At 35.9% G+C, this 23,767-nt stretch overlaps 1 protein-coding gene and 1 long non-coding RNA gene across 6 annotated transcripts; one reads left to right on the forward strand and one right to left on the reverse strand.

The window, feature by feature from the left end:
* Window positions 1–1,845: 1,845 nt before the first annotated feature.
* LOC137230695 (uncharacterized) lies at window positions 1,846–11,040 on the reverse strand. The gene is made up of 2 exons (XR_010946221.1): window positions 9,092–11,040; window positions 1,846–1,921 (listed from the first exon to the last, which is right to left on the reverse strand). It is a non-coding gene; the product is annotated as an uncharacterized lncRNA (long non-coding RNA).
* Window positions 11,041–13,341: 2,301 nt separating this feature from the next.
* TMEM126A (transmembrane protein 126A) lies at window positions 13,342–21,337 on the forward strand. Of its 5 annotated transcripts, none has more exons than XM_067750605.1 (5): window positions 13,342–13,496; window positions 15,500–15,595; window positions 18,916–19,109; window positions 20,250–20,382; window positions 21,005–21,337. In XM_067750605.1, the coding sequence occupies exons 2-5, from the start codon at window positions 15,507–15,509 to the stop codon at window positions 21,195–21,197; spliced, it is 609 nt and encodes a 202-aa protein (XP_067606706.1). In that variant the 5' UTR covers window positions 13,342–13,496; window positions 15,500–15,506; the 3' UTR covers window positions 21,198–21,337. The 5 variants fall into 5 exon arrangements, with proteins under 5 accessions (XP_067606706.1, XP_067606708.1, XP_067606707.1 ...); XM_067750607.1 differs by having other exon boundaries at window positions 13,347–13,496; window positions 15,465–15,595; XM_067750606.1 differs by having other exon boundaries at window positions 13,349–13,531; window positions 15,465–15,595.
* The last annotated feature ends 2,430 nt before the right edge of the window (window positions 21,338–23,767 follow it).

Below are 23,767 nucleotides of genomic sequence, written 5' to 3' on the forward strand. Positions count from 1 at the left end.
CCTAATGAAACAGAAATATATTAATTAGCCAAAAAAAAATCAAAATTATTGCTATAAGGGTGCTCAATGAATTAAAAGAGAACATAGATAGACAACTAAAATGAAATCAGGAAAATTATGCATGAACCAAATGAGAATATCAACAAAGAGAGGGAAACTATGAAGAAGAACCAAACAGAAATTGTGGAACTTAAGAACACAATATCTGGATTGAAAAATTCACTAAAGGGACTCCACAGCAGACCTGAGCAGTCAGAAGAATGAATCCATGAACCTGACAGCAAGACTTTCAAAAGTACTGTTTGCAGAGGAGCAAAAAGAAAAAAAGAATGAAAGATGAAGGGGAGCCTAAGGCACTTTTTGGGTCATCATCAAATGGAACCATATATGCACCATGTGAATCCCAGCAGGAGAAGAAAGAAAGAAAGGAACAGAGATTCTATTTGAAGAAATAATGGCTGAAATCTTCCCAAATCTGAGGAGAGAAATGGACATACAAATTCAAGAAATTCAAGAAACTCCAGTTAGGGAAAATCTAAAGGGATCTACAACAAGAGATATTGTTTGAAGAGGTAATCTATTAGAAGACATGACCACTGGTTGACCTAAAAGCTGGACCAGGGCAAACAGAGGCTTCTCACCCCCTTCCCTGTCCTTAGAATGTATGTTCTGCCCATCATTCCCACAGTGGGAACCGTTTTCAAGGACACAGCCTTGAGAGAACAGTGTTGTTGAGACCATCAAGACAGTATACATGACTGAACCTCTATAAACTTTTAAGATTCTGGCAGGTAGATGATGTGGAGATTACTCATCTTGCGGCCACCCAACACAAGCCTTGTATGTAAATTCCCTTGTTTATTAAAATTGCCACCTACCAAAATGAAGTGGTCTGCTTCATTCTTCAGTCTCTCCTTACCCTCCTTGTAGAGGGGCCAGTTTGTAAGCCAACAGACGTTATAATCAAATTGTCAAAAGTCACAGGCAAAGAATCTTGAAAGCAGCCAGGAAAATGCAAATTTTATGTACAAAGGAGCTACTAGTAGATTGTCAGCAGATTTCTCAGTAGAAACCTTCCCTGGAAGGGAGTAGGATAATATATTTAAAGTACTGAAACAAAAAAAATGCCAGCCAAGAATACTATATCTTGGAAAACTTTTCTTCAAAAACAAAGGAGAAATTAAAGAGTTTCCTACAAAAACAAAAGTTAAGGGAGTTCCTTACCACTAGATCTGCCCTACAAAATGCTGAAGGGACTCCTTCAAGTTGAAGCAAAAGGATTATAAACAACACAGAACCATACAAAAATATAAAACTCCCTGGTATAAGTAAATATTTAGACAAATATAGAATTCTGTAGTGTGATAATGTATGTGTGTAAATCACTTTACAATCTAATATAGAATTTAAGAAACAAAAACATAAAAAATTGTTACAAATTTATGTTAATGGATACACAATATAAAAGAGGTAATTGTATCATCAATAACATATATAGGCATACCTCATTTTACTGAGCTTTGCTTTATTGTGCTTTGCAGATACTGCATTTTTCACAAATGGAAGGTTTGTAGCAACCCAGCATCAGGCACCATTTTCCCAACAGTATTTGCTCTCTTCACGTCTCTGTGTCACATTTTGGTAATTCTTGCAATATTTCAAACCCTGCACCTGATAAAGATTACAACTCACTGAAGACTCAGATGATGGTTAGCATTTTTTAGCAATAATGTATTTTAAAATTAAGGCATGTACATTGTTTTTAAAGACATAATACTATTGCACACTTAATAGACTACAGTATAGTGTAAATGTAACTTTTATATGCACTGGGAAACCAAAAAATTCATGTGATTTGCTTTATTGTGGTATCTGCTTTATTACAGTGGTCTGGACTGAAGCCACAGTCTCCAAGGTATGCCTGTAATAAGAAAGGCAGAGATTTAAAGGAGTAGAGATTTTATAGGCAATTGAAGTTATTATCAGTTTAAAATAGACTGCTATACCTTTAAGATGTTTCATGTTATTGCAATGGTAATCACAAAGAAAATACCTATATAATTTACACAAAGGGAAATGAAAAGAGAATCAAGGTATGGAACATTCTCAAGATAGGTAACATGTTAGACCACAAAACAAGTCTTTTCACATTTAAGAAGACTGCAGTCATACAAAGTATCTTCTCTGGCTACAATGAAATGAAACTAGAAATAAACAGTAGAAGAAAAATAGAAAAATCCACAAATATGTGGAAATTAAACAATGCACTCTTTTTTCATGTTTATTATTCAAATATATATATATATTACTCAAATGTATTCTGCTCTATATATTATATTAACTTTAATTTAAATGTTTCTTCAATAGGTACAACTAAAATCCCTCAAATTTCAGTCCAAATATATTTACTTTGTTTGTATAAACCAAATCCATCTTATTGTGTTTGAACCAATTCACATAAGTGTCAGGAGAGGCAGCCCACCATAGGCCCTCCTGCATGTCCTTGCTGAGTGTATCAAACTGCAAGCCTTACCTCTCTTCTGACGCTGCACCCTTTCTATGGCTAGTCACATAGGCAATTAATAACTAAAGTTCACCACAGATGCCTATAACAATAATAAAACATTCTTCACTTTTTTCTTCTTTGCACACAAAAAAAATCCTATTTATTTAAATTTTTAATGTTAAAACACAAGGTTTTAATCATTTTGAAAGTATTTATATTTTGGTTTCTTTCTTTCATTAAGATATAATTGAGCATTTCCCTGGTGGCATAGTGGTTAAGAATCCACCTGCCAATGCAGGGGACACGGGTTCGAACCCTGGTCCGGGAATATCCCACATGCCACGGAGCAACTAAGCCCGTATGCCACAACTACTGAAGCCTGCGCACCTAGAGCCCATGCTCCGCAACAAGAGAAGCCACCACAATGAGAAGCCTGCACACCATGACAAAGAGTAGCCCCCAATCAACGCAACCACAGAAAGCCCACGTGCAGCAAGGAAGACTCAATGCAACCAAAAATAAATAAATAAAATAAAATAAAATTTCAAAAAAAAGATATCTAGAAATCTCTAAAAAAAAGATATAATTGTTATTATCATTATCATCAGATTATCATACTAAGTAAAGTAAGTCAGAAAGAGAAAGACAAATATCATATGATATCACTTAGATGTGGAATCTGAAAAAATGATACAAATGAACTTATTTGCAAAACAGAAATAGACTGACAGACATAGAAAACAAACTTATGGTTACCAAAGGCGAAAGGAGGGGAAGGATAAATTAGGAATTTGGGATTAACAGACACACACTACTATATATATAATAGATAAACAACAAAGAGCTATTGTAGAGCACAGGGAACCATGTTCAATATCTTGTAATAACTTATAATGGAAAAGAATCTGAAAAGGAACATATATATATTTATTATATACATATAACTGAATCACTTTACTGTACACCTGAAACATTGTAAATCAACTATACTTCAATAAAAAAAAAACTTTTAGGGACTTCCCTGGCAGTCCAGTGGTTAAGACTTCACCTTCCATTGCAGAGGGTGCGGGTTCGATACCTAGTTGGGTAGCTAGGACCCCACATGCCTCGCGGCCAAAGAACCAAAACATAAAACAGAAGCAATGTTGTAACAAATTCAGTAAAGACTTTAAAAAATGGTCCAAATCAAAAAAATCTTTAAAAAAAAAAACTTTAAAAAAAAGACATAATTGAGGCTTCCCTGGTGGCACAGTGGTTGAGAACCTGCCTGTCAATGCAGGGGACACAGGTTCGAGCCCTGGTCTGGGAAGATCCCACATGCCGCAGAGCAACTGGGCCCATGAGGCACAACTACTGAGCCTGCGCATCTGGAGCCTGTGCTCCACAACAAGAGAGGCCGCAATAGTGAGAGGCCCGCGCACCATGATGAAGAGTGGCCCCCGCTTGCCACAACTAGAGAAAGCCCTCTCACAGAAACAAAGACCCAACACAGCCAAAAATAAATTAATTAATCAATTAATTTTTTAAAAAAAGACATAATTGACATATAACATAGTAATTTCAGGCACACAACATAATGATTTAATTATGTATACATTTCAAGATGATTACCACAATAAGTCTAGTTAACAACCATCACCACGTATATGTATAATTTTTTTTCTTGGATGAGAACTTTCAAGATTTACTCTCTTAGCAACTTTCAAACATACAATACAGTATTATTAACTATATTCACCATGATACAAATTACATCCCAAGCAATCATTTATTTTATAACTCCCTTCACCATTTTGGCCACCCCAAACCCTCATCTCTGGCAATACCAATCTTGTTCTCTGTATCTATGAGTTTGGTTTGTTGGTGGTGGTGTTGGTGGTTTTTTGTTTTTTTAATTTATTTTTTTGGATGTGGACCATTTTTAAAATCTTTATTGAATTTGTTAAAATATTGCTTCTGTTTCATGCTTGGTTTTTTGGCCATGAGGCATGTGGGGTCTCAGCTCCCCAGCCAGGGATCAAACCTGCACCTGCTGCATTGGAAGGCAAAGTGTTAACCACTGGACCACCAGGGAAGTCCCAAGTGGTGGTGGTTTTAGATTCCACATATAAATGAGGTATGTGGTATTTGTCTTTCTCTCTCTGGCTTATTTCACTTAGCATAATCCCCTCAAGGTCTGTCCCTGTTGTCACAGATGGCAAGATCTCCTTCTTTTTATGGCTGAATAGTATCCCATTCATCCCTTAATGGACACTTAAGTTGAGCCCATCTCTTGGCTATTATAAAATGCTGCAGTGAACACGGGGTGCATATTTCTTTTGAAGTTAGTGTTTTCACTTCAGATAAACACCCAGAAGTGGAATTGCTGGATCATACAGTAGCTTTATTTTTTAATTTTTCGAGGACTTCCATCCTGTTTTGCATAGTAGTTGCACCAATTTACATTCTGACCAACAGTGTACAAGGGATTCCTTTTTTCCACATCCTTGCCAACATTTGTTATTTCTTGTCTTTTTGATAATAGCCATTCTAACAGGTGTGAGGTGATAACTCATTGTGGTTTTGATTTACATTTCCCTGATGATTAATGATTCTCAGCACCTTTTCATATACCTGTTGGCCATTTATATACCCTCCTTGAAAAAGTGTCTATTCAGATCCTCTTCCCATTTTTTAATGAGATTTTGGGGGTTTTCTTGCTATTGAGTTGTACGAGTTTTTTATCTTTATATATTTTGGATGTTGACCACTTATCAAACACATGACCTGCAAATATATTCTCCCATTTGGTAGGTTGACTTTTCATTTTGTTGATGGTTTCCTTTGCTGTACAGAAGCTTTTTGGTTTGATGTACTCCCACTTGTTTATTTTTGATTTTCTTGCACTTGCTTTCGGTGTCAAATATAAAAAATCATCACTAAGACCAATGTCAAGGAAAGAATGTACTATTAAACAACAAATGGGTCAAAAAGAGAGCATTATAATTTAGAAAATTCTTATTTTATAAAAGAAATAAGGAATTTATTTATTTATTTACAAATACCTAGATCTTTTCTGGATCTGAAAACCCACAACATATCAAAACTTATGGGTGCAATGAAAGTAGAACCAAGAGGAAAGTTAATAGCAGTAAACACTTACATTAAAAGAGAAGGGTCTCAAATCAATAACCTGAACTTACACATCAAAGAACTAGAAAAAGAAGAACAAACTAAACCCAAAGTTAGTAGAAGGAAGGAAATAATAAAGATTAGAGAGTAAATAAATGAAAAAGAGAATAGAAAGACAATAGGAAAAAAAATCAATGAAATCAGTAGGTTTTTTTTAAGATTTACAAAATTGACAAACTCTTAGCTAGACTAAAAAAAAAATAAGAAGACTCAAATAGCTAAAATTAGAAATGAAAATAGGGACTTTACAACTGATGTAACAGAAATAAAAAGGATTATAAGAGATTACTGTGAATTATTATATGCCAACAAATTGGATACCTTAGAAGGAATGGATAAATCCCTAAAAACATACAATCTTCCAAAACTGAAACATGAAGAAATAAAAAGTATGAATATACCTATAACTAGCAAGAAGATAGAAGCACTAATGAAAAAGCTCCCAACAAAGAAAAGCCCAGGACCAGATGCCTTCACCAGAGAATTGTACCAAACATTGAAAGAAGGATTAGCACCAATCCTCTTCAAACTCTTCTTAAGAACTGAAAATAGGGAACACTCCCAAACTCATTCTATGAGGCCAGCATTACCCTGATACCCAAACCAAACAAAAACACAAGAAAATAAAGCTAAAGACCAATATTCCTGATTAATAATGATGCAAAAATCCTAAACAAAATACTAGCAAACTGAATTCAACAGTACATTAAAAGAATCATACACTATGACCAAGTGGGATTTATACTTGGAATGCAAGGATGGTTCAATATACAAAAATCAATCAATGTAATACACCACATTAACAAAATCAAGGACAAAACCACACGATCATCTCAATCAATGCAGAAAAATTCAATATCATTTTATGACAAAAGTTACTCAACAAACTAGAAACAGAAAGAAACTACCTCAACATAACAAAAGCCACATATTAAAAGCCCATAGCTAATAACATATTCAATGGTAGAGGACTGAAAGCTTGTCCTCTAAGATGAAGAAGAAGGCAAGAATACACAATCCTGCCAATACTATTCAACAGAGTGTGGAAGTTCTAGCCAAAGTAATTTAGACATAAAAAAAAACCTAGAAAAGAAGAAGTAAAATTATCTCTGTTCACAGATGACATGATCTGATATGCAGAAAAAACTAAGAATCCCAGAAAAAATAATGTTACAACTAAAAACAATTTCAGCAAAGTTTCTGCATACAAAATCAACACACAAAAATTAGTCGTGTTTCTCTTCACTAACAATGACCAATCCAAAAAGGAAATTAAGAAAATAATTCCATTTACTACAGCACCAAAAAAAAAAAAAAAAAAAAGATACAATACTTAGGAATAAACTTAACAAAGGAGGTAAAAGACTCATACACTCAAAACTACAAAACACTACTAAAAATATCAAAGAAGATACAAATAAATGGAAAGACAGCCCATGCCTGTGGATTGAAAGACTCAATATTGTTAAAATGTTCATATGACCCAAAGCAATCTACATATTCAATGCAATCCCTATCAAAATCCCAACGGCAATTTTTGCAGAAATAGAAAAAAATCCTAAATTCATGTGGGACCTGACTTGCCAAAACATTCCTGAAAAAGAACAAAGCTGGAGGCCTCGTACTTTTTGATTTCAAAACATACTACAAAGGAACAGTAATTAATACAATGTGATACTGGCATAAAGATAGATATATTAACCAGTGGAACACAATAGATAGTCAAGAAATACATCCTTGAAAAATAGGCCAAGTGATTTTTGACAAGGGTGCCAAAACTACACAATGGGAAAAAGGCAGTCTCTTCAACATATGGTGTTTGGAAAAATAGATATATTTCCACATGCAAAAGAATAAAGTTGGGCCTTTTCCATACTCCATATCCAAAAACTCTTAAAAGAAGACATGGCAGAGAAACTTGAGGACACTGGAAAATGATTTCTTGACTATGACACCAAAAGCCCAGGCAACAAAATAAAAAACAGACATATGGGAGTACATGAAACTTAAAGACTTCTGTACATCAAAGGAAACAATCAACAAAATGAAAAGATAGCCTATGAAATGGGAGAAAGTAATTGCAAGTCATATATCTGACATGGGGTTACTTCTACAGGGCTTCCCTGGTGGCGCAGTGGTTGAGAGTCCGCCTGCCGATGCAGGGGACACAGGTTCATGCCCCAGTCCGGGAAGATCCCACATGCCGTGGAGCGGCTAGGCCCATGAGCCATGGCCGCTGAGCCTGCACGTCCAGAGCCTGTGCTCCTCAACAGGAGAGGCCACAACAGTAAGAGGGCTGCGTACTGCAAAAAAAAAAAAAAAAGAAAAAAAAAGAAAAAGAAACTTCTACAACTCAACAACAACAAAATCCATTTAAAATACGGGAAAATGAATTGAACAGACATTTCTCTAAATATTATATGCAAATGGCCAATAAGCACATAAAAGGATGCTCAACATCACTAATCATTAGGGACATGCAAATCAAAACCACTTTGAAACATTCCCTCATACCCATCAGGTGGTCACTATCAAAAGAACAGAAAAGAACAAGTGCTGGCAAGGATGTGGAGAACTTGGAACTCTTGTGCACTGTTGGTAGGAATGTAAAACGATGTATCCATTGTGGAAAACAGTATGGAGGTTCCTCAAAAAAATAAAAATAGAAATACCATGATCCAGCAACCTCACTTCTAGGTGTATAGTATATAGCTCAATAGACTTCAAAGTAAGGTCTTGAAGATATATTTACACATGAATATCCATTACAACATTATTCACAATAACCAAGTGGCAGAAGCAACCCAAACATTCATCAAAAGATGAATGGATAGGGTTTCCCTGGTGGCACAGTGGTTGAGAGACCGCCTGCCGATGCAGGGGACATGGGTTCGTGCCCCGGTTCGGGAAGATCCCACAGGCCGTGGAGCGGCTAGGCCCATGAGCCATGGCCACTGAGCCTGCGCGTCCGGAGTCTGTGCTCCGCAAAGGGAGAGGCCACAACAGTGAGAGGCCCGCGTACCGCAAAAAAAAAAAAAAAAAAAAAAAAAAGAAGGGAATCCTGTCACATCCTATAAAATGGATAAACCTAAATAAAATAAGCCAGTCACAAAAGAACAAATAATGTATGATTCCACTCACATAAAGTATATAAAGTAATAGAAATAGAAAGTAATAGTAATAGTAATAGAAAGTAGAAAGGTGGTTACCAAGGGCTGAGGGGAGTGAAGAGGAGTAATTAGTGTTCAGTGGGTATAGAGTTTCAGTGTTGCAAGATGAAAAGTTTCTAGAGACCTATTGCTTAACAATGTGACTATACTTAACATTACTAAACTATACACTTAAAGATGGTTAACATGGCAAATTTAATGTTGTGTGTTTTTTACCACAATTTTTAAAACTAGGACAAAATACCTTTTAGATTCCCAAAATGTGAAAGATTTCATCACCAGAAGATGTGCTTTCTAAGAGAATACTTTAGGTAGAATTATACCAGATGTAAATGAATCTATAAAAAGAACAAAAAACACCAGAGATGGAAAATATGTGGATAAATATAAATTTTCTTATTTTTAAAAGTTACTTCACAGACAAATGACTACTGATATCAAAAAATGATAACTATGTGATATGTGGTTTATAAAATATGTAGAAGTAAATGTATGACAACAATAGCATAAAGATTGAGAAGAAATGAAAGTACACTGTTGTAACATTCTCATACTATATGTAAAGTGGTATATTACTTGAAGATAGATTGTGACAAGTTAAAGACGTTGTCATGAGTTGAATTGTGCCCCTCCAAAGTATATTTTCAAGTTCTAATCCCCAGTACCTGTGAATGTAGCCTTATTGGAAATAGTGTCTTTGCAGATGTAAGTTAAAATGAGGTATATTGGGTTAGGGTGAGCCCTTAACCAATGGTGTCCTTATAAGATAAGAGAAATTTGGGTACACAAACACACACAGTGGGGAAATGGCCATGTGAAGTCACAATGACACGGGAAGAAACGTCATACGAAAATATAAGCAGAGATTGGAGTGATGCTTCTACAGGTGAAGAGACACTAAGGATTGCCAGCAACCACCAGAAGCTAGGAGAGAAGCATGGAACAGATTGTCCTTCAGCACTTCCAGTAGGAACCAACTCTGCCAATACATTGATTTCAGACTTCTAGCCGCCAAAATAGTGAGTGAATATATTTGTTATTTTAAGCCACACAGTTTGTGGTACTTTCTTAGAGTAGCCTGAGGAAACTAATAGAGAGGTATACTGTATATGCTAAAGCAATCATTATAATTTTTAAAAAGAATTATAGCTAATTGGCCAACAAAGGAATAAAACAGAATAAGAAATATTCAGTTCGTTCAAAAAATAAAGGCAGAAGAAAGGGAAAGGGGAATGTAGAACAGGTGGAACACATAGAAATCAAATAGCAAGATGATAGATTTAAAACCCTAGAATATAAAAATCATATTAAATATAAATGGCTTAGACACCTCCTTCATTAAAAGTCAGAAACTGTCCATTTAGATTTTTAAAAATCCAATTATATACTGTATTTAAATATAAAGACACAAATAGGTTAAAAGTGAAAGAATGGGAAAAGCATTGTCCTGTTAACACTAATCAAAAGAAAGTTATTGGAGGGACTTCCCTGGCAGTCCAGTGGTTAAGATTGCACTTCCACTGCAGGGGGCACAGGTCCAGTCCCTGGTCAAGGAACTAAGATCCCACATGCCGCATGGTGCAGCCAAAAAAAAAAAGAAGAAAGAAAAAATGTTATTGGAGTGGCTATATTAATATTATATAAAGCAACTTTACTCCAATAAAAGTTAATTTAAAAAATATTAAACAAAGTAAATTGCAAAGCAAAACATATCACCAATTATTAAGAAGCTTATTTCATAATGATACTGGGATCAATTCACCTTAAATGTTTATTCATATAATAACGAAGCTTCAAAATACAAGAAGCAAAAGCTGATAGAACTGAAAGGAGAAATAGAACAATTCCCATAAAAGAGAGTTCAATAAGCTTTTCTCAATAATTGATAGAACAAGTTGGTAGAAATTCAGAAAGAATAAAGAAGTCTTAAAAAATGCTATCAACCAACTTATGCTAATTGGTTTTCGAACACTTGGCATAACAGCAGCATATACATTATTTTCAATCACACGTGAAACATTTACCCAGATGGACAAGAGTCTGGGCTATAAATATCAATACATTTAAAAGGATTCAAATCATACAAAGTATATTCTCTGACCACAATGGAATATAATTAGAAATCAATAACAGAAAGATATTTGAAAAATTTAAACTATTAGCAATGTAACGCACTTCTTTTTTTTTAATAGATTTATTTACTTACTTTTTTTTTATTTATTTATGGCTGTGTTGGGTCTTCATTGATGTGCATGGGCTTTCTGTAGTTGCGGCGAGCGGGGGCTACTCTTCGTTGTGGTGCATGTGCTTCTCATTGCAATGGCTTCTCTTGTTGCAGAGCACGGGCTCTAGGCATGTGGGCTTCAGTAGTTCTGGCACGTGGGCTCAGTAGTTGTGGCTCGTGGGCTCTAGAGCGCAGGCTCTGTAGTTGTGTCGCACAGGCTTAGCTGCTCCTCGGCATGTGGGATCTTCCCAGACCAGGGCTCGAACCCATGTTCCCTGCATTGGCAGGTGGATTCTTAACCACTGTGCCACCAGGGAAGCCTAGGAAAGTGACACACTTTTAAATAACCCACAGGTCAAAGAAAAAAGCAGAGAGAATTTTAAAGTATTTTGAACTGAACTAAAATAATGAACAATGTTTCAAAATCTGTGGGAAATAGTTAAAGCAGTACTTGGCAGGAAATTCATAGCGCTAAACTCATATATGGAGGAGAAAAAGATCTTACACCAATGACCTCAGCTTCCTCCTTAAGAAATTACAAAGAGGAACAACTTAAATCTCAGGTAGGAATAAGAAAGGAAAAAATACAGATCAGAGCAGAATACAATCAAACTGAACACAGAAAAAAGCAAAACAAAAAAAAAATCAATTAAATATGAAACTAGTTGAGAAGATCAAAAAAAATTATAAACCATTAGCCAGATTGATCAGACATAAAAAAGAGAAGACACAGATGACCAATAACAAGAAAGAGAGATGTGGCCTCAATACAGATTCTGCAGACTTTAAAGAATAATAAAGGAAAGTTATGAGCAATTTAAGCCCATAAATTTGAGATGAAATTTGACATTTCATCTTGACATTTCAAAAGAACTGATTTTTTATAAAATCTCAACATACAAAATTGTCTTTATTACTCCAGAATGGCATGCTACAGACACTGTACAGTATGCACATTTATTAACTTCAAAATTAGCTTCAAACCATTTAAAATTAAATTGGAATAAGTATAAAATGGAGTGTTAGGGGGGAAAAGATATTCTCACACATACACACACACACACGTTAGAATCTAAAAAGCTGGTTTTCCCAAACTTTCTCCTCATTTACCTCGGAAACTTTCCGATTGGGATGTACGCTGACTTTCCACCTCAGAATATGAGGACCTGTTTTTATTTTCTGGTTCCTTGACAAGCCACGATTTTGACATCTGATAAATCTCTCTCAGCGAAGGAGTGGGGGTAGCGGAGTCTTCTCCTGATCACCTCTTCTATGAAGTTTTCCCCGTTTATCTTTTTTTTTTTTTTTTTTTTTGCGGTACACGGGCCTCTCACTGTTGTGGCCTCTCCCGTTGCGGAGCACAGGCTCCGGACGCGCACAGGCTCACGGGCCTAGCCGCTCTGCTGGATGTGGGATCCTCCCGGACCGGGGCACAAACACGTGTCCCCTGCATCGGCAGGCGGACTCCCAACCACTACGCCACCAGGGAAGCCCCCCCGCCCTTTATCTTGAATACCACTTTCTCCCTAGATAAAGCTCAATGATTTTCCAAGCAACCTTGGTAAGAGCTTTTATAGGATCCTCACAACTTTACAAAACAATTAGTGAGATTGTTTCCCCTCCTGCTTTATAAGTGAGGAAAGAGGCTGCGAAGGGGAGACCTGAAACAGAGGTCTCCAGAGGTTTGGTCCAAGACTTTGATTCTCAATTGTCCTGACTGAGGGAGCCACAAGACTCCTTTGCTCTCTAAACAGTTTTTCTTTCGTCTCATTCACCTAATCATCCTTTTATAAGCAATACTCTACAGGGGCCCACAGATCCTCAGAAAAAAACAAGCTCCTGCTTGCTCTTGAGGTGCTCAGATTATGGTGGCACAATCAACCAAATCGTAACATGGCACAAGGAGCTCAAGGTCCAAGGGAGAATATACTATCGATGGAGCAAAGAAATCTCAGGTACTTTTAGACTTTTTAACTGAGTACCTATCTCGTATGCCAAGGGTTGTGCAGTTTTTATATATCCCAAGTCAATACACGAAGTATAATGTACTGGCCAGGAAGTTTTAAGTAACATACCTAAGGTAGATTTTCAACGAATGGGGCAGGTTTAAGATCACTCAGTTCTCATCCGGAAATTTCACAATTTTCTGCAGTCTCTATCCTGAGGCGTGGATAGGCTGTAACCAGTACCCTCCGCGGTCTCCAAACCTCATTGCTGCGCGGCACAGCACCTCCCACTGCTAGAAGGCCCTCGAGCGCAACCTCGGTCCTGGAAGCCCAATCAGCGACCCGGCAGCAACCCAGTGCCCGCCTTGGGCCGTGTCACGTGGCAGCCAAAATGGCTGCGCCCGGGCGACTTGAGCGAAGGTTGGAGTGAGCACTCGCGTGGCTGATGGAGGCAGTGACTGCTGGGAGGAGAGCGTAAGGTACCGGCATTCCGGGTAAAAGGGTGCAGTAAAAGGCGAGTATCAAGAGAAGCACAGCGTGGTGACATGCTGTTCAACCGCAGCGTGGGAATGAGATCCCGGGACTGAGTCGCAAGTGGAGGAGGGGAATCGGTTCTACCGCACCGAATCGGTCCCTACACTTTCCACCCTAGAAAAAAAGACCTTATATTTAAATTAAGCCTACAGGGGGCAAAAATGAAAAGGCTGTGCTTGAATTTAATGCCGGGTTTACTGCCAATTTACAGGGTGACCTTGGCCTAATTTAATTTTCAGAGGCCCCACTTTCCTCATTTGTCTATCTCGGGAGCTATCTTGAAGATAGCTAGTGCAAAAGCCTTTTGAAATGTTTGTAATATTTAAACGTGGCATTGTCTTTGATAGGGATTTATTATTAACCGGGATGCAATGGCCTACTGCGGGCTGCCAGATCAGAACTTTTACCGAATTAAGGGTGACTTTTAATAGCGACACCTTAGAAATGGCTAGTTCACAGGACCAGGAACCTCACCAATATGCAGAGCACAGAACAGAAAACTAGTGATAGCATTAGGCTGGACTTTATGATGTAACAGTATTTCAGACATATACACTATACACTTTATATATACTGAATTTGATTACTTGTTTTTATCTCTCTCTCCACCACACCCCCAACCCCCCAACATAAAATTATTCAAAGTTCCTGTAAGGCAGAGATCTTAACGTTATTGTAACCAAGGCCCTCAAAAAGTTTGAGTCCGGGAAACCCAGACGTAAATTTCTAAGCCTGCATTGTACTACTTACGTTAACTTTAAGTTTAGGGATATGAAATTCAGTGTACTGAATATTTTCCAAGCCATCTAATGGCTACCCAGTAAATATTTGTTAAATTAGTGTTATAAATTAATCTTGTAGCAAATGAATAGTGAACCAAGAAAATTAAATTTCAGAGTCATGTTGTCTGTTCTTTCTGAACTTTTTGATTTTCGTAACTCTGCTACCCTGAAATCTTATTTAATGACCTAAATCTTCAGGCTAAGATTAATCATTCACCCATTCCCTTAATTTTTATTCACCTCAACTAGCGCAGAGATCAACAAACTACCTGCCTGTGGGCCAGACGAAGCCTATCGCTTGTTTCTTTACGGCCAGCCAAAATGTTTTTTATATTTTTTAAGTTTTTTTTTTTTAAGTATTCGACAAAAGACCATTATGTGACCCGCAAAGCCTAAGATGTTTACCATCTGGCCCTTTTAGAGAAGTTTGCTGACCTCTGCTCTAGGGTGTACCTAGATGTGAAATTGCTGAGTGTGTGTCTTCTACTTATTAAGTACCAAATCCTTTTCCAAAGTGGTTGTACCTATGCTTCCACCAGCAGCACATGAGTTTCAGTTACCCCACATTCTTGCCAGTAATTGAAATTTAATTTCTATTTTCCTGATTATAGTGGTTAAGCATATTTTCATATTTATTGTCTGACTTTTCTCTTTGTGAAGTGCCTGTTCAAACTTTTTCTCAGTTTTTCTATTGGGTTGGTTGCCTTTTTCTTATTGATTTGTACTATTCAATACTTTACATATTCTGGGTACCAACTACTCCTTTGTCAGTTACATTGCAAACATTTTCTCCCCAACTGGCTTATCTTTATGGTATCTGTAAATGAACACAAGGTCATTTTAATTGGTTACTATTAGTTTAATACTAGCTTTATGTGTTTTATGGTTAGTGCTGTTTGCAAATTTACAATATTTTTAAGGGTTACAAAGATATTCTGTATTTCCTATAAGCTTTATGTGTTGTCTTCCATGTTCTGGTTTCTATTTCATAGAATTGTGGGGGTTTTTTGGGGGGTGTCTAATGCATTAATTTTTCAGATTATGAAATAAAGCTATGGCTGCTTCTTTTAAAATTAAATATTTATGGTCTTCCAAAGGCTTTTTATAAGCTCTTTTGCTGTTTTTCTATAGATACACATTATTGAAAAACAACATTTTAATTTAAGGCTCAAGATGGAAAATCATAAACCAGATGGTACTGTCAAGAAGAACTTAATTGAAATCATAACCAGAAAAATTAACCAACTTCCAGAAGCAGAAAGGTAAGATCCCTTCTTAATTAAAAAATTCTTTTATCAGGTGGACTTTCAACATTGATTCATCTCAAATTTATTTGGTTTGAATATAAACAAACATAGAATGTCAGAAGGAAATTGAGATTTTTTTTATTACGTTGATGAGAAAACCAAGGCTCAGAGAGATTAGCCATTTTCCTTTAAGTCAAGGCTAAAATTCATTTCTCCCAGTTTTTCCATCTGGCTTAGAGTACAGGCAGATGTATATATTTATGGACTAATTTAAATAACAAACCTTTAAACTGTCTTCTTTCTCAATTCATTTCTATCACTACACTTACCAGTCTAAGAGAGTGCCATGTAACACACATAACTAGACAAGGAATGTCAGAGAAATGGGATCATGGCTAAAAGATCTTTAAGATATTATTAAATTTATATAGGAAACATACTGATCTTTGAAGACAACGCTGAGTGAACTCCAGTACTCTCCCACAAAATGTTCTTCAGGCAGCCTCTCTAACATTCCATTTAAACTGAAAATCTGAGACCAAAAAGGATGAAGAAGAGTCAGCCTGGGGAAGAGGAAGGAATGGCATATGCCTAGGCCACAGAGAGCAACGAGTTTGTCATATTTGAGGAACCAGTGTTACTAAAGTACAAGGGAAGTGGGCATAAGGTTGAAGGAACAGGAGTTTTAAGCAGGGAATGATCCAGCTAACATTTCCAAAGAACATTACAGTTGCTTTTTGGAAAGTAGATTTAAGGTAGGCGAGAAAAGGAAGAAGACCAGTAGGAAAACTGGCATAGTAATCCTGGTGAGTGGTGGTGGCAGCTGAAGTGAAAAAAGGATAGATTTGAAATACATTTTGGAAGTATAATCTTATTGCACAAATTCCAATCTTGCTGACACCAGATCAACAAGGGAGAACCCATAAACCAAGAGCAGTAATAAGATGTATATCCAACCTCCCTTTCCCCCCACCACAAACACACAGTGTACATCGTTTTTGTTATTGTTTTCCAGAGGTAAACAGAAATTTTTTAAGCAAATAAAAGACATGTGCCCATGTTTCCAGGCCAGTAAGGTAGGGAAAGCCAGGAAGAATAGAGATGTGACAGCCTTGAAGAGAAGCAAGCAGGCTGTGTTACTGGGACTTTCACCAAATTAGAAATAATAATCAATGGGGAAGTAATCTGGAACTGCAAAGTAAGCTTTAATTTGGAATAAACTGCTTTTGAACAGTGGCACCTAAACAGGGCAGATGACAGCATCTCATCTTTGGTCACTATTTTTCCTCTGCTTCTATTTTATCTATCCTAGTTCTCCTAAGTTTGAATCCTCATTTCTTGCATTACCAATTTAGATATGTTTAATAGTTATTTGAAAAGTTCTTAAGTGTATGAAACTTTAGTATCAAACACTTCACTTTCTAATCTACAAAATAATTTCATGTGCCATCTATTTCATTGCCACTTGTTATTTCTGGTCTTATATTTCATGTGTTAGTTCATGTATCTAGTTACTTTATGGGTATTATCTTGCCAAAAAATCTTGAGTTCACGTTTCTAATTGTATAGGCACTTTTTGGGAACACTGACTGGCAATGGGGCTGCTAGATAGTAACAATTTTGTATTGAATTATTAACTGAACAATGTGACTTTAAGCCACAGGAAATTAAAATCTGGTTGGGAGACAGCAAACGTTGCTATTCAGATTCCAGTTACACTCCTTGTTATATTTAGGTACTTATTTATGTAATTTTTAATAATATTTAACATTAATATATCAACATATTACAATGTATATAATTATATATATATATATAATATTACAATGTATATAATATGTAATATATATGAGCATTTGTTCCTATGACTAAAAATGAAGATAATACATATTTCACAGTATTGTTATGAAGATAAAATAAAAATATTTTAGAGGAAGTGCTCGAGTTTCCCATTCCCTCAGCTCCCACAAGAATACACAGGTCTTTTCACATTCATGTGCTTTGTTGTTTGGTAGCTCTCTAGGCCCTCATCACAATTTAAATATTGTCTTATGTACCCTAAGTTTCTAAACTGCCTCCCTTGTACTAACATTACCATTTTAATACTTTTGTTATACTGGGTTGATCAAAATGTTTGTTCGCATTTTTCATGGAAAAATCCGAACGAACTTTTTGGCCAATCCAATATATCAAGTTTACGTATCTTTCATTCTCCAATAATAAACTATGAAAACACCGGAGATAATTTTTTGTGCCTTCATCACCAAGTCTGCGGCATGCAATAAGTGCTCAATGATTGAATTACAAGTACCATTGTGATTGCAAAGTGACAGGTAAGAAAAGTAGTACCTTACACAATGTAGAAAGCTCAATTAGGAATTCCTAGAAAACCTGTCTTGAGTGTTAACCATAGAAGTTAGAGGGGATATTGTGTGTGGCTAGTTTGGCTAATTAAGAGTAATGAGAAAATTAAGAGGTTGACGCCTGTGTTACAGGAAGCAAAGCAGATGGTAAAGAAGTTAAGTGATAGGCTGAAGGCTTTGAATTGGATACTTTCAATATTCAGCAGTTTTAGTTTTTTTCCCCAAAACTAAAGATTGCATAGAACATGCATTTTAAATCTCCTACATGCCTTCCTTAAAAACCAGTTCTACCACTTACTATCCCAAAACATCAATTTATTCTTATTTCAGTGAGCTCTTATAAAAAGTACCTAGCATAGAGGATCCCTTAAATGTTAGTACTGCTCCACCCCCTAATCCTGACTCTAATGCTTCAAGGAAGAGTAAAAGGAAACATCAATTTCACCTTATTGAATGCCTTCTGTGTGCCAGGTGCTGTTGAAATATTTATATCTTTGTATCCACTGTCTTCAAGTTGTTTACAGGCTAGTTGGGAAGCCTGACAGGTAAATCTGTGATAAGCTAGTACCACCTTATAATGTGTTTTGCTACAGAAGTAAGTATTGGGTATTGTGGGAGCCTAGAGAGGCATCCAAGTCAGACTCTTCAGAAGCTCTTCCCTGCTATATACTTGGTGGGGGGATGGTGGAATTTCCATACCAATATTCTTTGCAAATTCCCACAATACATTTAGCGAAACTAAATGTACCACTGTATCCTTAAAGTGTTGACCAGATTCAAAGCCTTTTAGAATAAAAATCTATATGTAAAACAATGATTTTAAAAGGTTTTTGTTTTATGCTATAAGATATAAATGTTGGATCCTGTTAATCCTAAAGTCCTGATAAGTTCTGTAACATATGCCAGAATTGTTGGAGAGCTAACACGCGCAATACAGCCAAAAAGAGTTACTGTTTTTTCTCACCGACTCAGGAATCTGCTTGAAAATGGATCAACATATATTGGACTTAATGCTGCCCTCTGTGGCCTAATAGCAAATAGTCTCTTTCGACGCATCCTACATGTGACACAGGCTCCTGTAGCTGCTGGCTTACCAATGGCAGTGATCCCATTTTTGATGGCACACGTATCTTTCAAAGGTTTTGTAAGTTTACCTTTGAATACAGGTAAATTCTATTTCACTGTCACCAGCTAGTTTGCTTTGGTATATGTACATTATTTGCACCTTACATTAATCCTTAAATAATTGTAGCAATTGGCTATATGCTGTAATACAGTCACTGCTTGGATAAGACTGAACCTTGCTAGCCTCTCTATGTAAAGCAGCAATTAATTCAGATTAGCATGGTCTACCAAACAAGTAAAATATATACACAGTAATTCTAAATACTTTCCTTTGTCTAACTTCTCTCTCCTACAGTGTTTAGTAAGAAGTATTTGGAAACTTTATTTTTTTTTAAATGCTGACTGCCTTAATTTTTTAAAAATTACAGAATTTTCTTAAGGGGAAAAAAATTTTTATGGGAACAAGACTCTTTATCTTGTTCCCATAAAAATCACTAAATCTCTAAAAGCACTAAATGTGTATATGTGCAATAGTTATCAAATACATGGAGACTTGATTTCCTTTGGACAGTTCACCATATTTGCTCAGTACTCCAAGTACAGCTAAATCATGAAAGAATTTCTGATTAATAATTAAAAAAATTATTACCATAGGTGGTAGTAGGGAGGCAGTCCATTTAAATTCTCTTAAGTGCTACTTCAGATTTATTTAAATTAGATGAGTATTTGCTTGAATCCCCAAGATCAGTGTGAAAAGAATTTTTATGTGCAGGGAAACCTATTGCACAATAAACTGAACAGAATGAGTGAAAACATAGGTTAGTGTAGCTTTCTATTTTTAATACCTTGTACTAATCTGGAAATGAATAAACAAGTTTATAAAAATGAAATCACACTGCATAATGTAAAAATGTAAGATAAATCAAACTTAAATTTCCCATGGGTTTAAAAATTTCTTGAAGACAAAAATATTAGCTCAGGTTTGTTAATACATGCACAAAAAGCTAGAAGCAGTGCAAACTGAGTATTATATTCAAGTTCAAAACAAATTAGGGAATTTTTCCTAAGATGGTTTTATCAGTTATTCCTGGCTGTTTTAGATCATCCATATGTGTAATTATACCTTTTAACATGCCTTGTAGACATGCATTTGCTGTATTACTGCCTGAAAATTGAGTATCTGTGATACATAAAAGGGGACCTTGCATTCTTTAAATGTTTGCTTGACTATCCATTTGCAGAACTAATTTATTTCCTAGGTGATTTACATTGTGAAACCTGTACCATAACACGAGGTGGACTGGTTGGTCTTGTTTTTGGTGGCCTGTACCCTGTTTTCTTGGCTATCCCTGTGAATGGTGGCCTAGCAGCCAGGTAGGATTGCTTTCCATAATTATCGAAAAACTTTAGTAATATATATAAATGATTGCCTAGAAAACGCAAACTTTAAAACAGCAAGTACATTTTCTATTTTTAAGGCAATGTTACCTGTTTGACTTGAAAGAGTTAACAAGACTTGTTTTTTCTGGGTAATCAAAGAATACTTCTCAAGAATTTGAAAACACTTCTAGAAATTCATCACACTACCTCTTGGGTGTGTAGTTCAGGTTCTTAGCTTTATATATTGAATACTAGCTACAAAGCTGCAAAAAGTACTGTGACTAGCATGAAAACTACATTATATGCATAATGTTCTTAGGGTTTGACTACTTCCTCTAAAAGAAAATTCCATCAGAAAATGTCTCGCTATAAGCCAAAATAATTCAGTTATTCTCTGATGAACTCTTGTACCAAGCAATCTATACTATATGAGCTTCCAGAGGTGAAACGCAGAAAAGGACAGTTTTTATGACTAATAGACATTGAAGAGAATAGCATTACCTCAGTCTTTACCTAAGCTAGTTTTAAGACTTCTGGAATTAATATGTATTGTACACAGATTTGCCACTTGATACAACTGTCTCTTCTAGTGAACTGTCTCAATGTTTTCTTACAGGTATAACTCAGCCCTGCTACCCGAGAAAGGAAACATCTTAAATTACTGGATTAGGATTTCTAAGCCTGTCTTTAGAAAGATGTTATTTCCCATTTTGCTCCAGACTGTGTTTGCAGCATACCTTGGGTCTAGACAATATAAACTACTTATAAAGGCTCTTCAGTTACCTGAACCTGACCTAGAAATTCAGTGATGGTTAAGCAAATCTGTACACAAAAATAAAACTGTAAAAATAACCTACATCTAAGTATGAATAAATAAGACTTGTAATTTATTACATGAGGTACAATTCTGGGATCTACAACAAAAGGCTGAATAAATTATTCAACACTACCCACTTAGCCAAGAGCCTACTTCTCTAGTGTTCCCAATACCGTCTCTCCCACATTGCTTGCTCTACTCCTTTACATTAGGCAGTTTGGTCTGTAACAGGGAAAAAACCACATAGCAGTTTTCACTGAAAACCTCAAAGAATCCAAACAGGAATGAAAATGGCAGGGGCCAGGGTGGGGAGTATCAATACACTACAGAAACATTACACTTCATTTTCTCAATTCACTGTTTCCATACGTATTATTCTTTCATAGAATCTTAGAACATATTTAAAAACATTCCTTACAGAGGGATCAATTCCCAGTATTCTTCACAGATGATTATTCAGGCTCAGCTTGAGCTGTCCTAATGATAGTTACCTACTTCAAAAGTCATCTTATTTATAACATTGGAAAGCTATACTCATAAGATTAAGGTAAATTCTATCTTTGAAGCTTTCATCTAGTGTGGTATAGTTCTTTAGAAGCACATAGACCTGAGTCATTTTTTTTGGCTGTATGATGCTAAGCAAGTTAACTGATCTCTCTGGCCCTCAGTTTCCTCATCAGTAACCTCACTCAAGATTGGTATCATATATGTAAGTTGACTTAACGTAGCACCTGTCATCAGGCACTCAAATTTGAGGTAGCCATATTCTTCCTATTGTTTCTGGTTTTGTTTTTTGAAATATCCTAGGTCTATTCCTCAATTCCTAAGATAGATCATTTAAATTTTTGAAATGATCTATTGTGCTTCCCTTCCTAAAAATTTTCATCTCAGTTCTTGAAACCATTTTCTCATGTAACAGCATCTAAATCAGCATTGGCCAACAAAACTTTCTGTGATGATGAGGAAATATTTTATATACGACTGATATGTTAGCACTAGCCGTACGTGGCTACTGAGGACCCAGAATTTGACTAGTGCACCTGAATAACTGAATCTTTTATTTTAATTAATTTAAATTGTTTAGCCACATGTGGATAATAGCCTCAGTATTACACAATGCAGAGCTAGACCAACACTTTCTTATGAAACAAGCCAGTCATACCAAACAATATTTGTGTCATCCAAGACCACATTCACAAGCATCTTAACTATTCTTTTCAAATATAGTGATATATCTGTTAAATAATCTTATGCTACTTAAAATTATATGAAAGGATTTAGCCTCTCACCTAAAAAAGGCAGCTCTGAGAGTGGGACAGGCTTTCAGTGGCCCTTAAAGAAAGCAGTACAGCCAAAGATGTAAAATTTAATTAATAAAATACAAGGGAATTCCCTGGCAGTCCAGTGATTAGGACTCCACACTTTCACTGCTGAGGGTGCAGGTTCAATCCCTGGTCGGGGAAGGAGAATCACGCAAGCCACGTGGCGAGGTCAAAAAAAAAACAAATTGAAACAGATTATAAAACAAAATTCCCTATCAAACTATGTTTGATAAAAAAAATGATCCCAATTATCAGACAAAAGAATCTGTATTTTACTGTGGATATTCTCTGGGTTATAAAATTAAGGCTGATTTTTCTTTTCATTCTGATTCCTTTCTGGATAATCCCAGCTTTCTGAAATGAATATGCTTTACCTTTACAACTAGGAAAAACATATATAAAAGGCAAAAAAAAAACCCAAAAAACTTTATTTTACAAGCTAAAATACCACGATAAAGCTGTCTGACCCAAAATTATACATTTTATGTGTGCTGTCATTTTTATTTAAAGCAGAGTTCTACTTATCACAGTAAAAAAAAATTAAAATTCCTAACTTCAAAAATAAGAAACCCAAATTACTGAATTAGACTCCTTTAAAAAGAGAGAATGGTGTAATGAACTTAGATAATTCAAAACCCACTGATATTACTAAATGGATAATTTAGCGCAAATTGTTTCCTTACTTATCCTTAAACACTCCCACCGTACTTACTCCCTAGCATACCACCATCTATAAACATACAAAAATTTACAATGGTTTCTGCAACCAAAAACGATTTCTAACATCTGTCTTCTACCATATTTTTCTTAAATCATCTTCCCAGTTAGTAGAAATGGGCAACATAAGCCAAAGAACATGTTACTTTAAACCTGTTGCTACAAATGTACTTTAACCAAAACTTTTGGTCAGGGGGCAAATTTGTGCGAGCCTGCTGTGATCTGCATTACAATTTAAGGAAACAGTCATTTTTAGCTAAGACCTGAAGAACACTGCCTCAGTCAGGAAAATAGTTTATTTCAATTCTGTCACAGTAAACAAACTATTTAAACCTGTCTTTCAAAATTTATTCTGTGCAGTTATTTGGCTTTAAAAAAGAAGGTTCATGTTATACTATACTTAAATTAAGATATTAATTTGTAAACCCCAGACTATGGTACATTAGAAGCCAGAGGGGTTTGACCTCAGTGGGTAAAAAGGAAACAATTTTTTTTTTTTTGCGCTCACTGTTGTGGCCTCTCC

The sequence above is a fragment of the Pseudorca crassidens genome, chromosome 9 (assembly GCF_039906515.1).
Source record: "Pseudorca crassidens isolate mPseCra1 chromosome 9, mPseCra1.hap1, whole genome shotgun sequence".
In the NCBI taxonomy this organism is placed as follows: Eukaryota; Metazoa; Chordata; class Mammalia; order Artiodactyla; family Delphinidae; genus Pseudorca; species Pseudorca crassidens.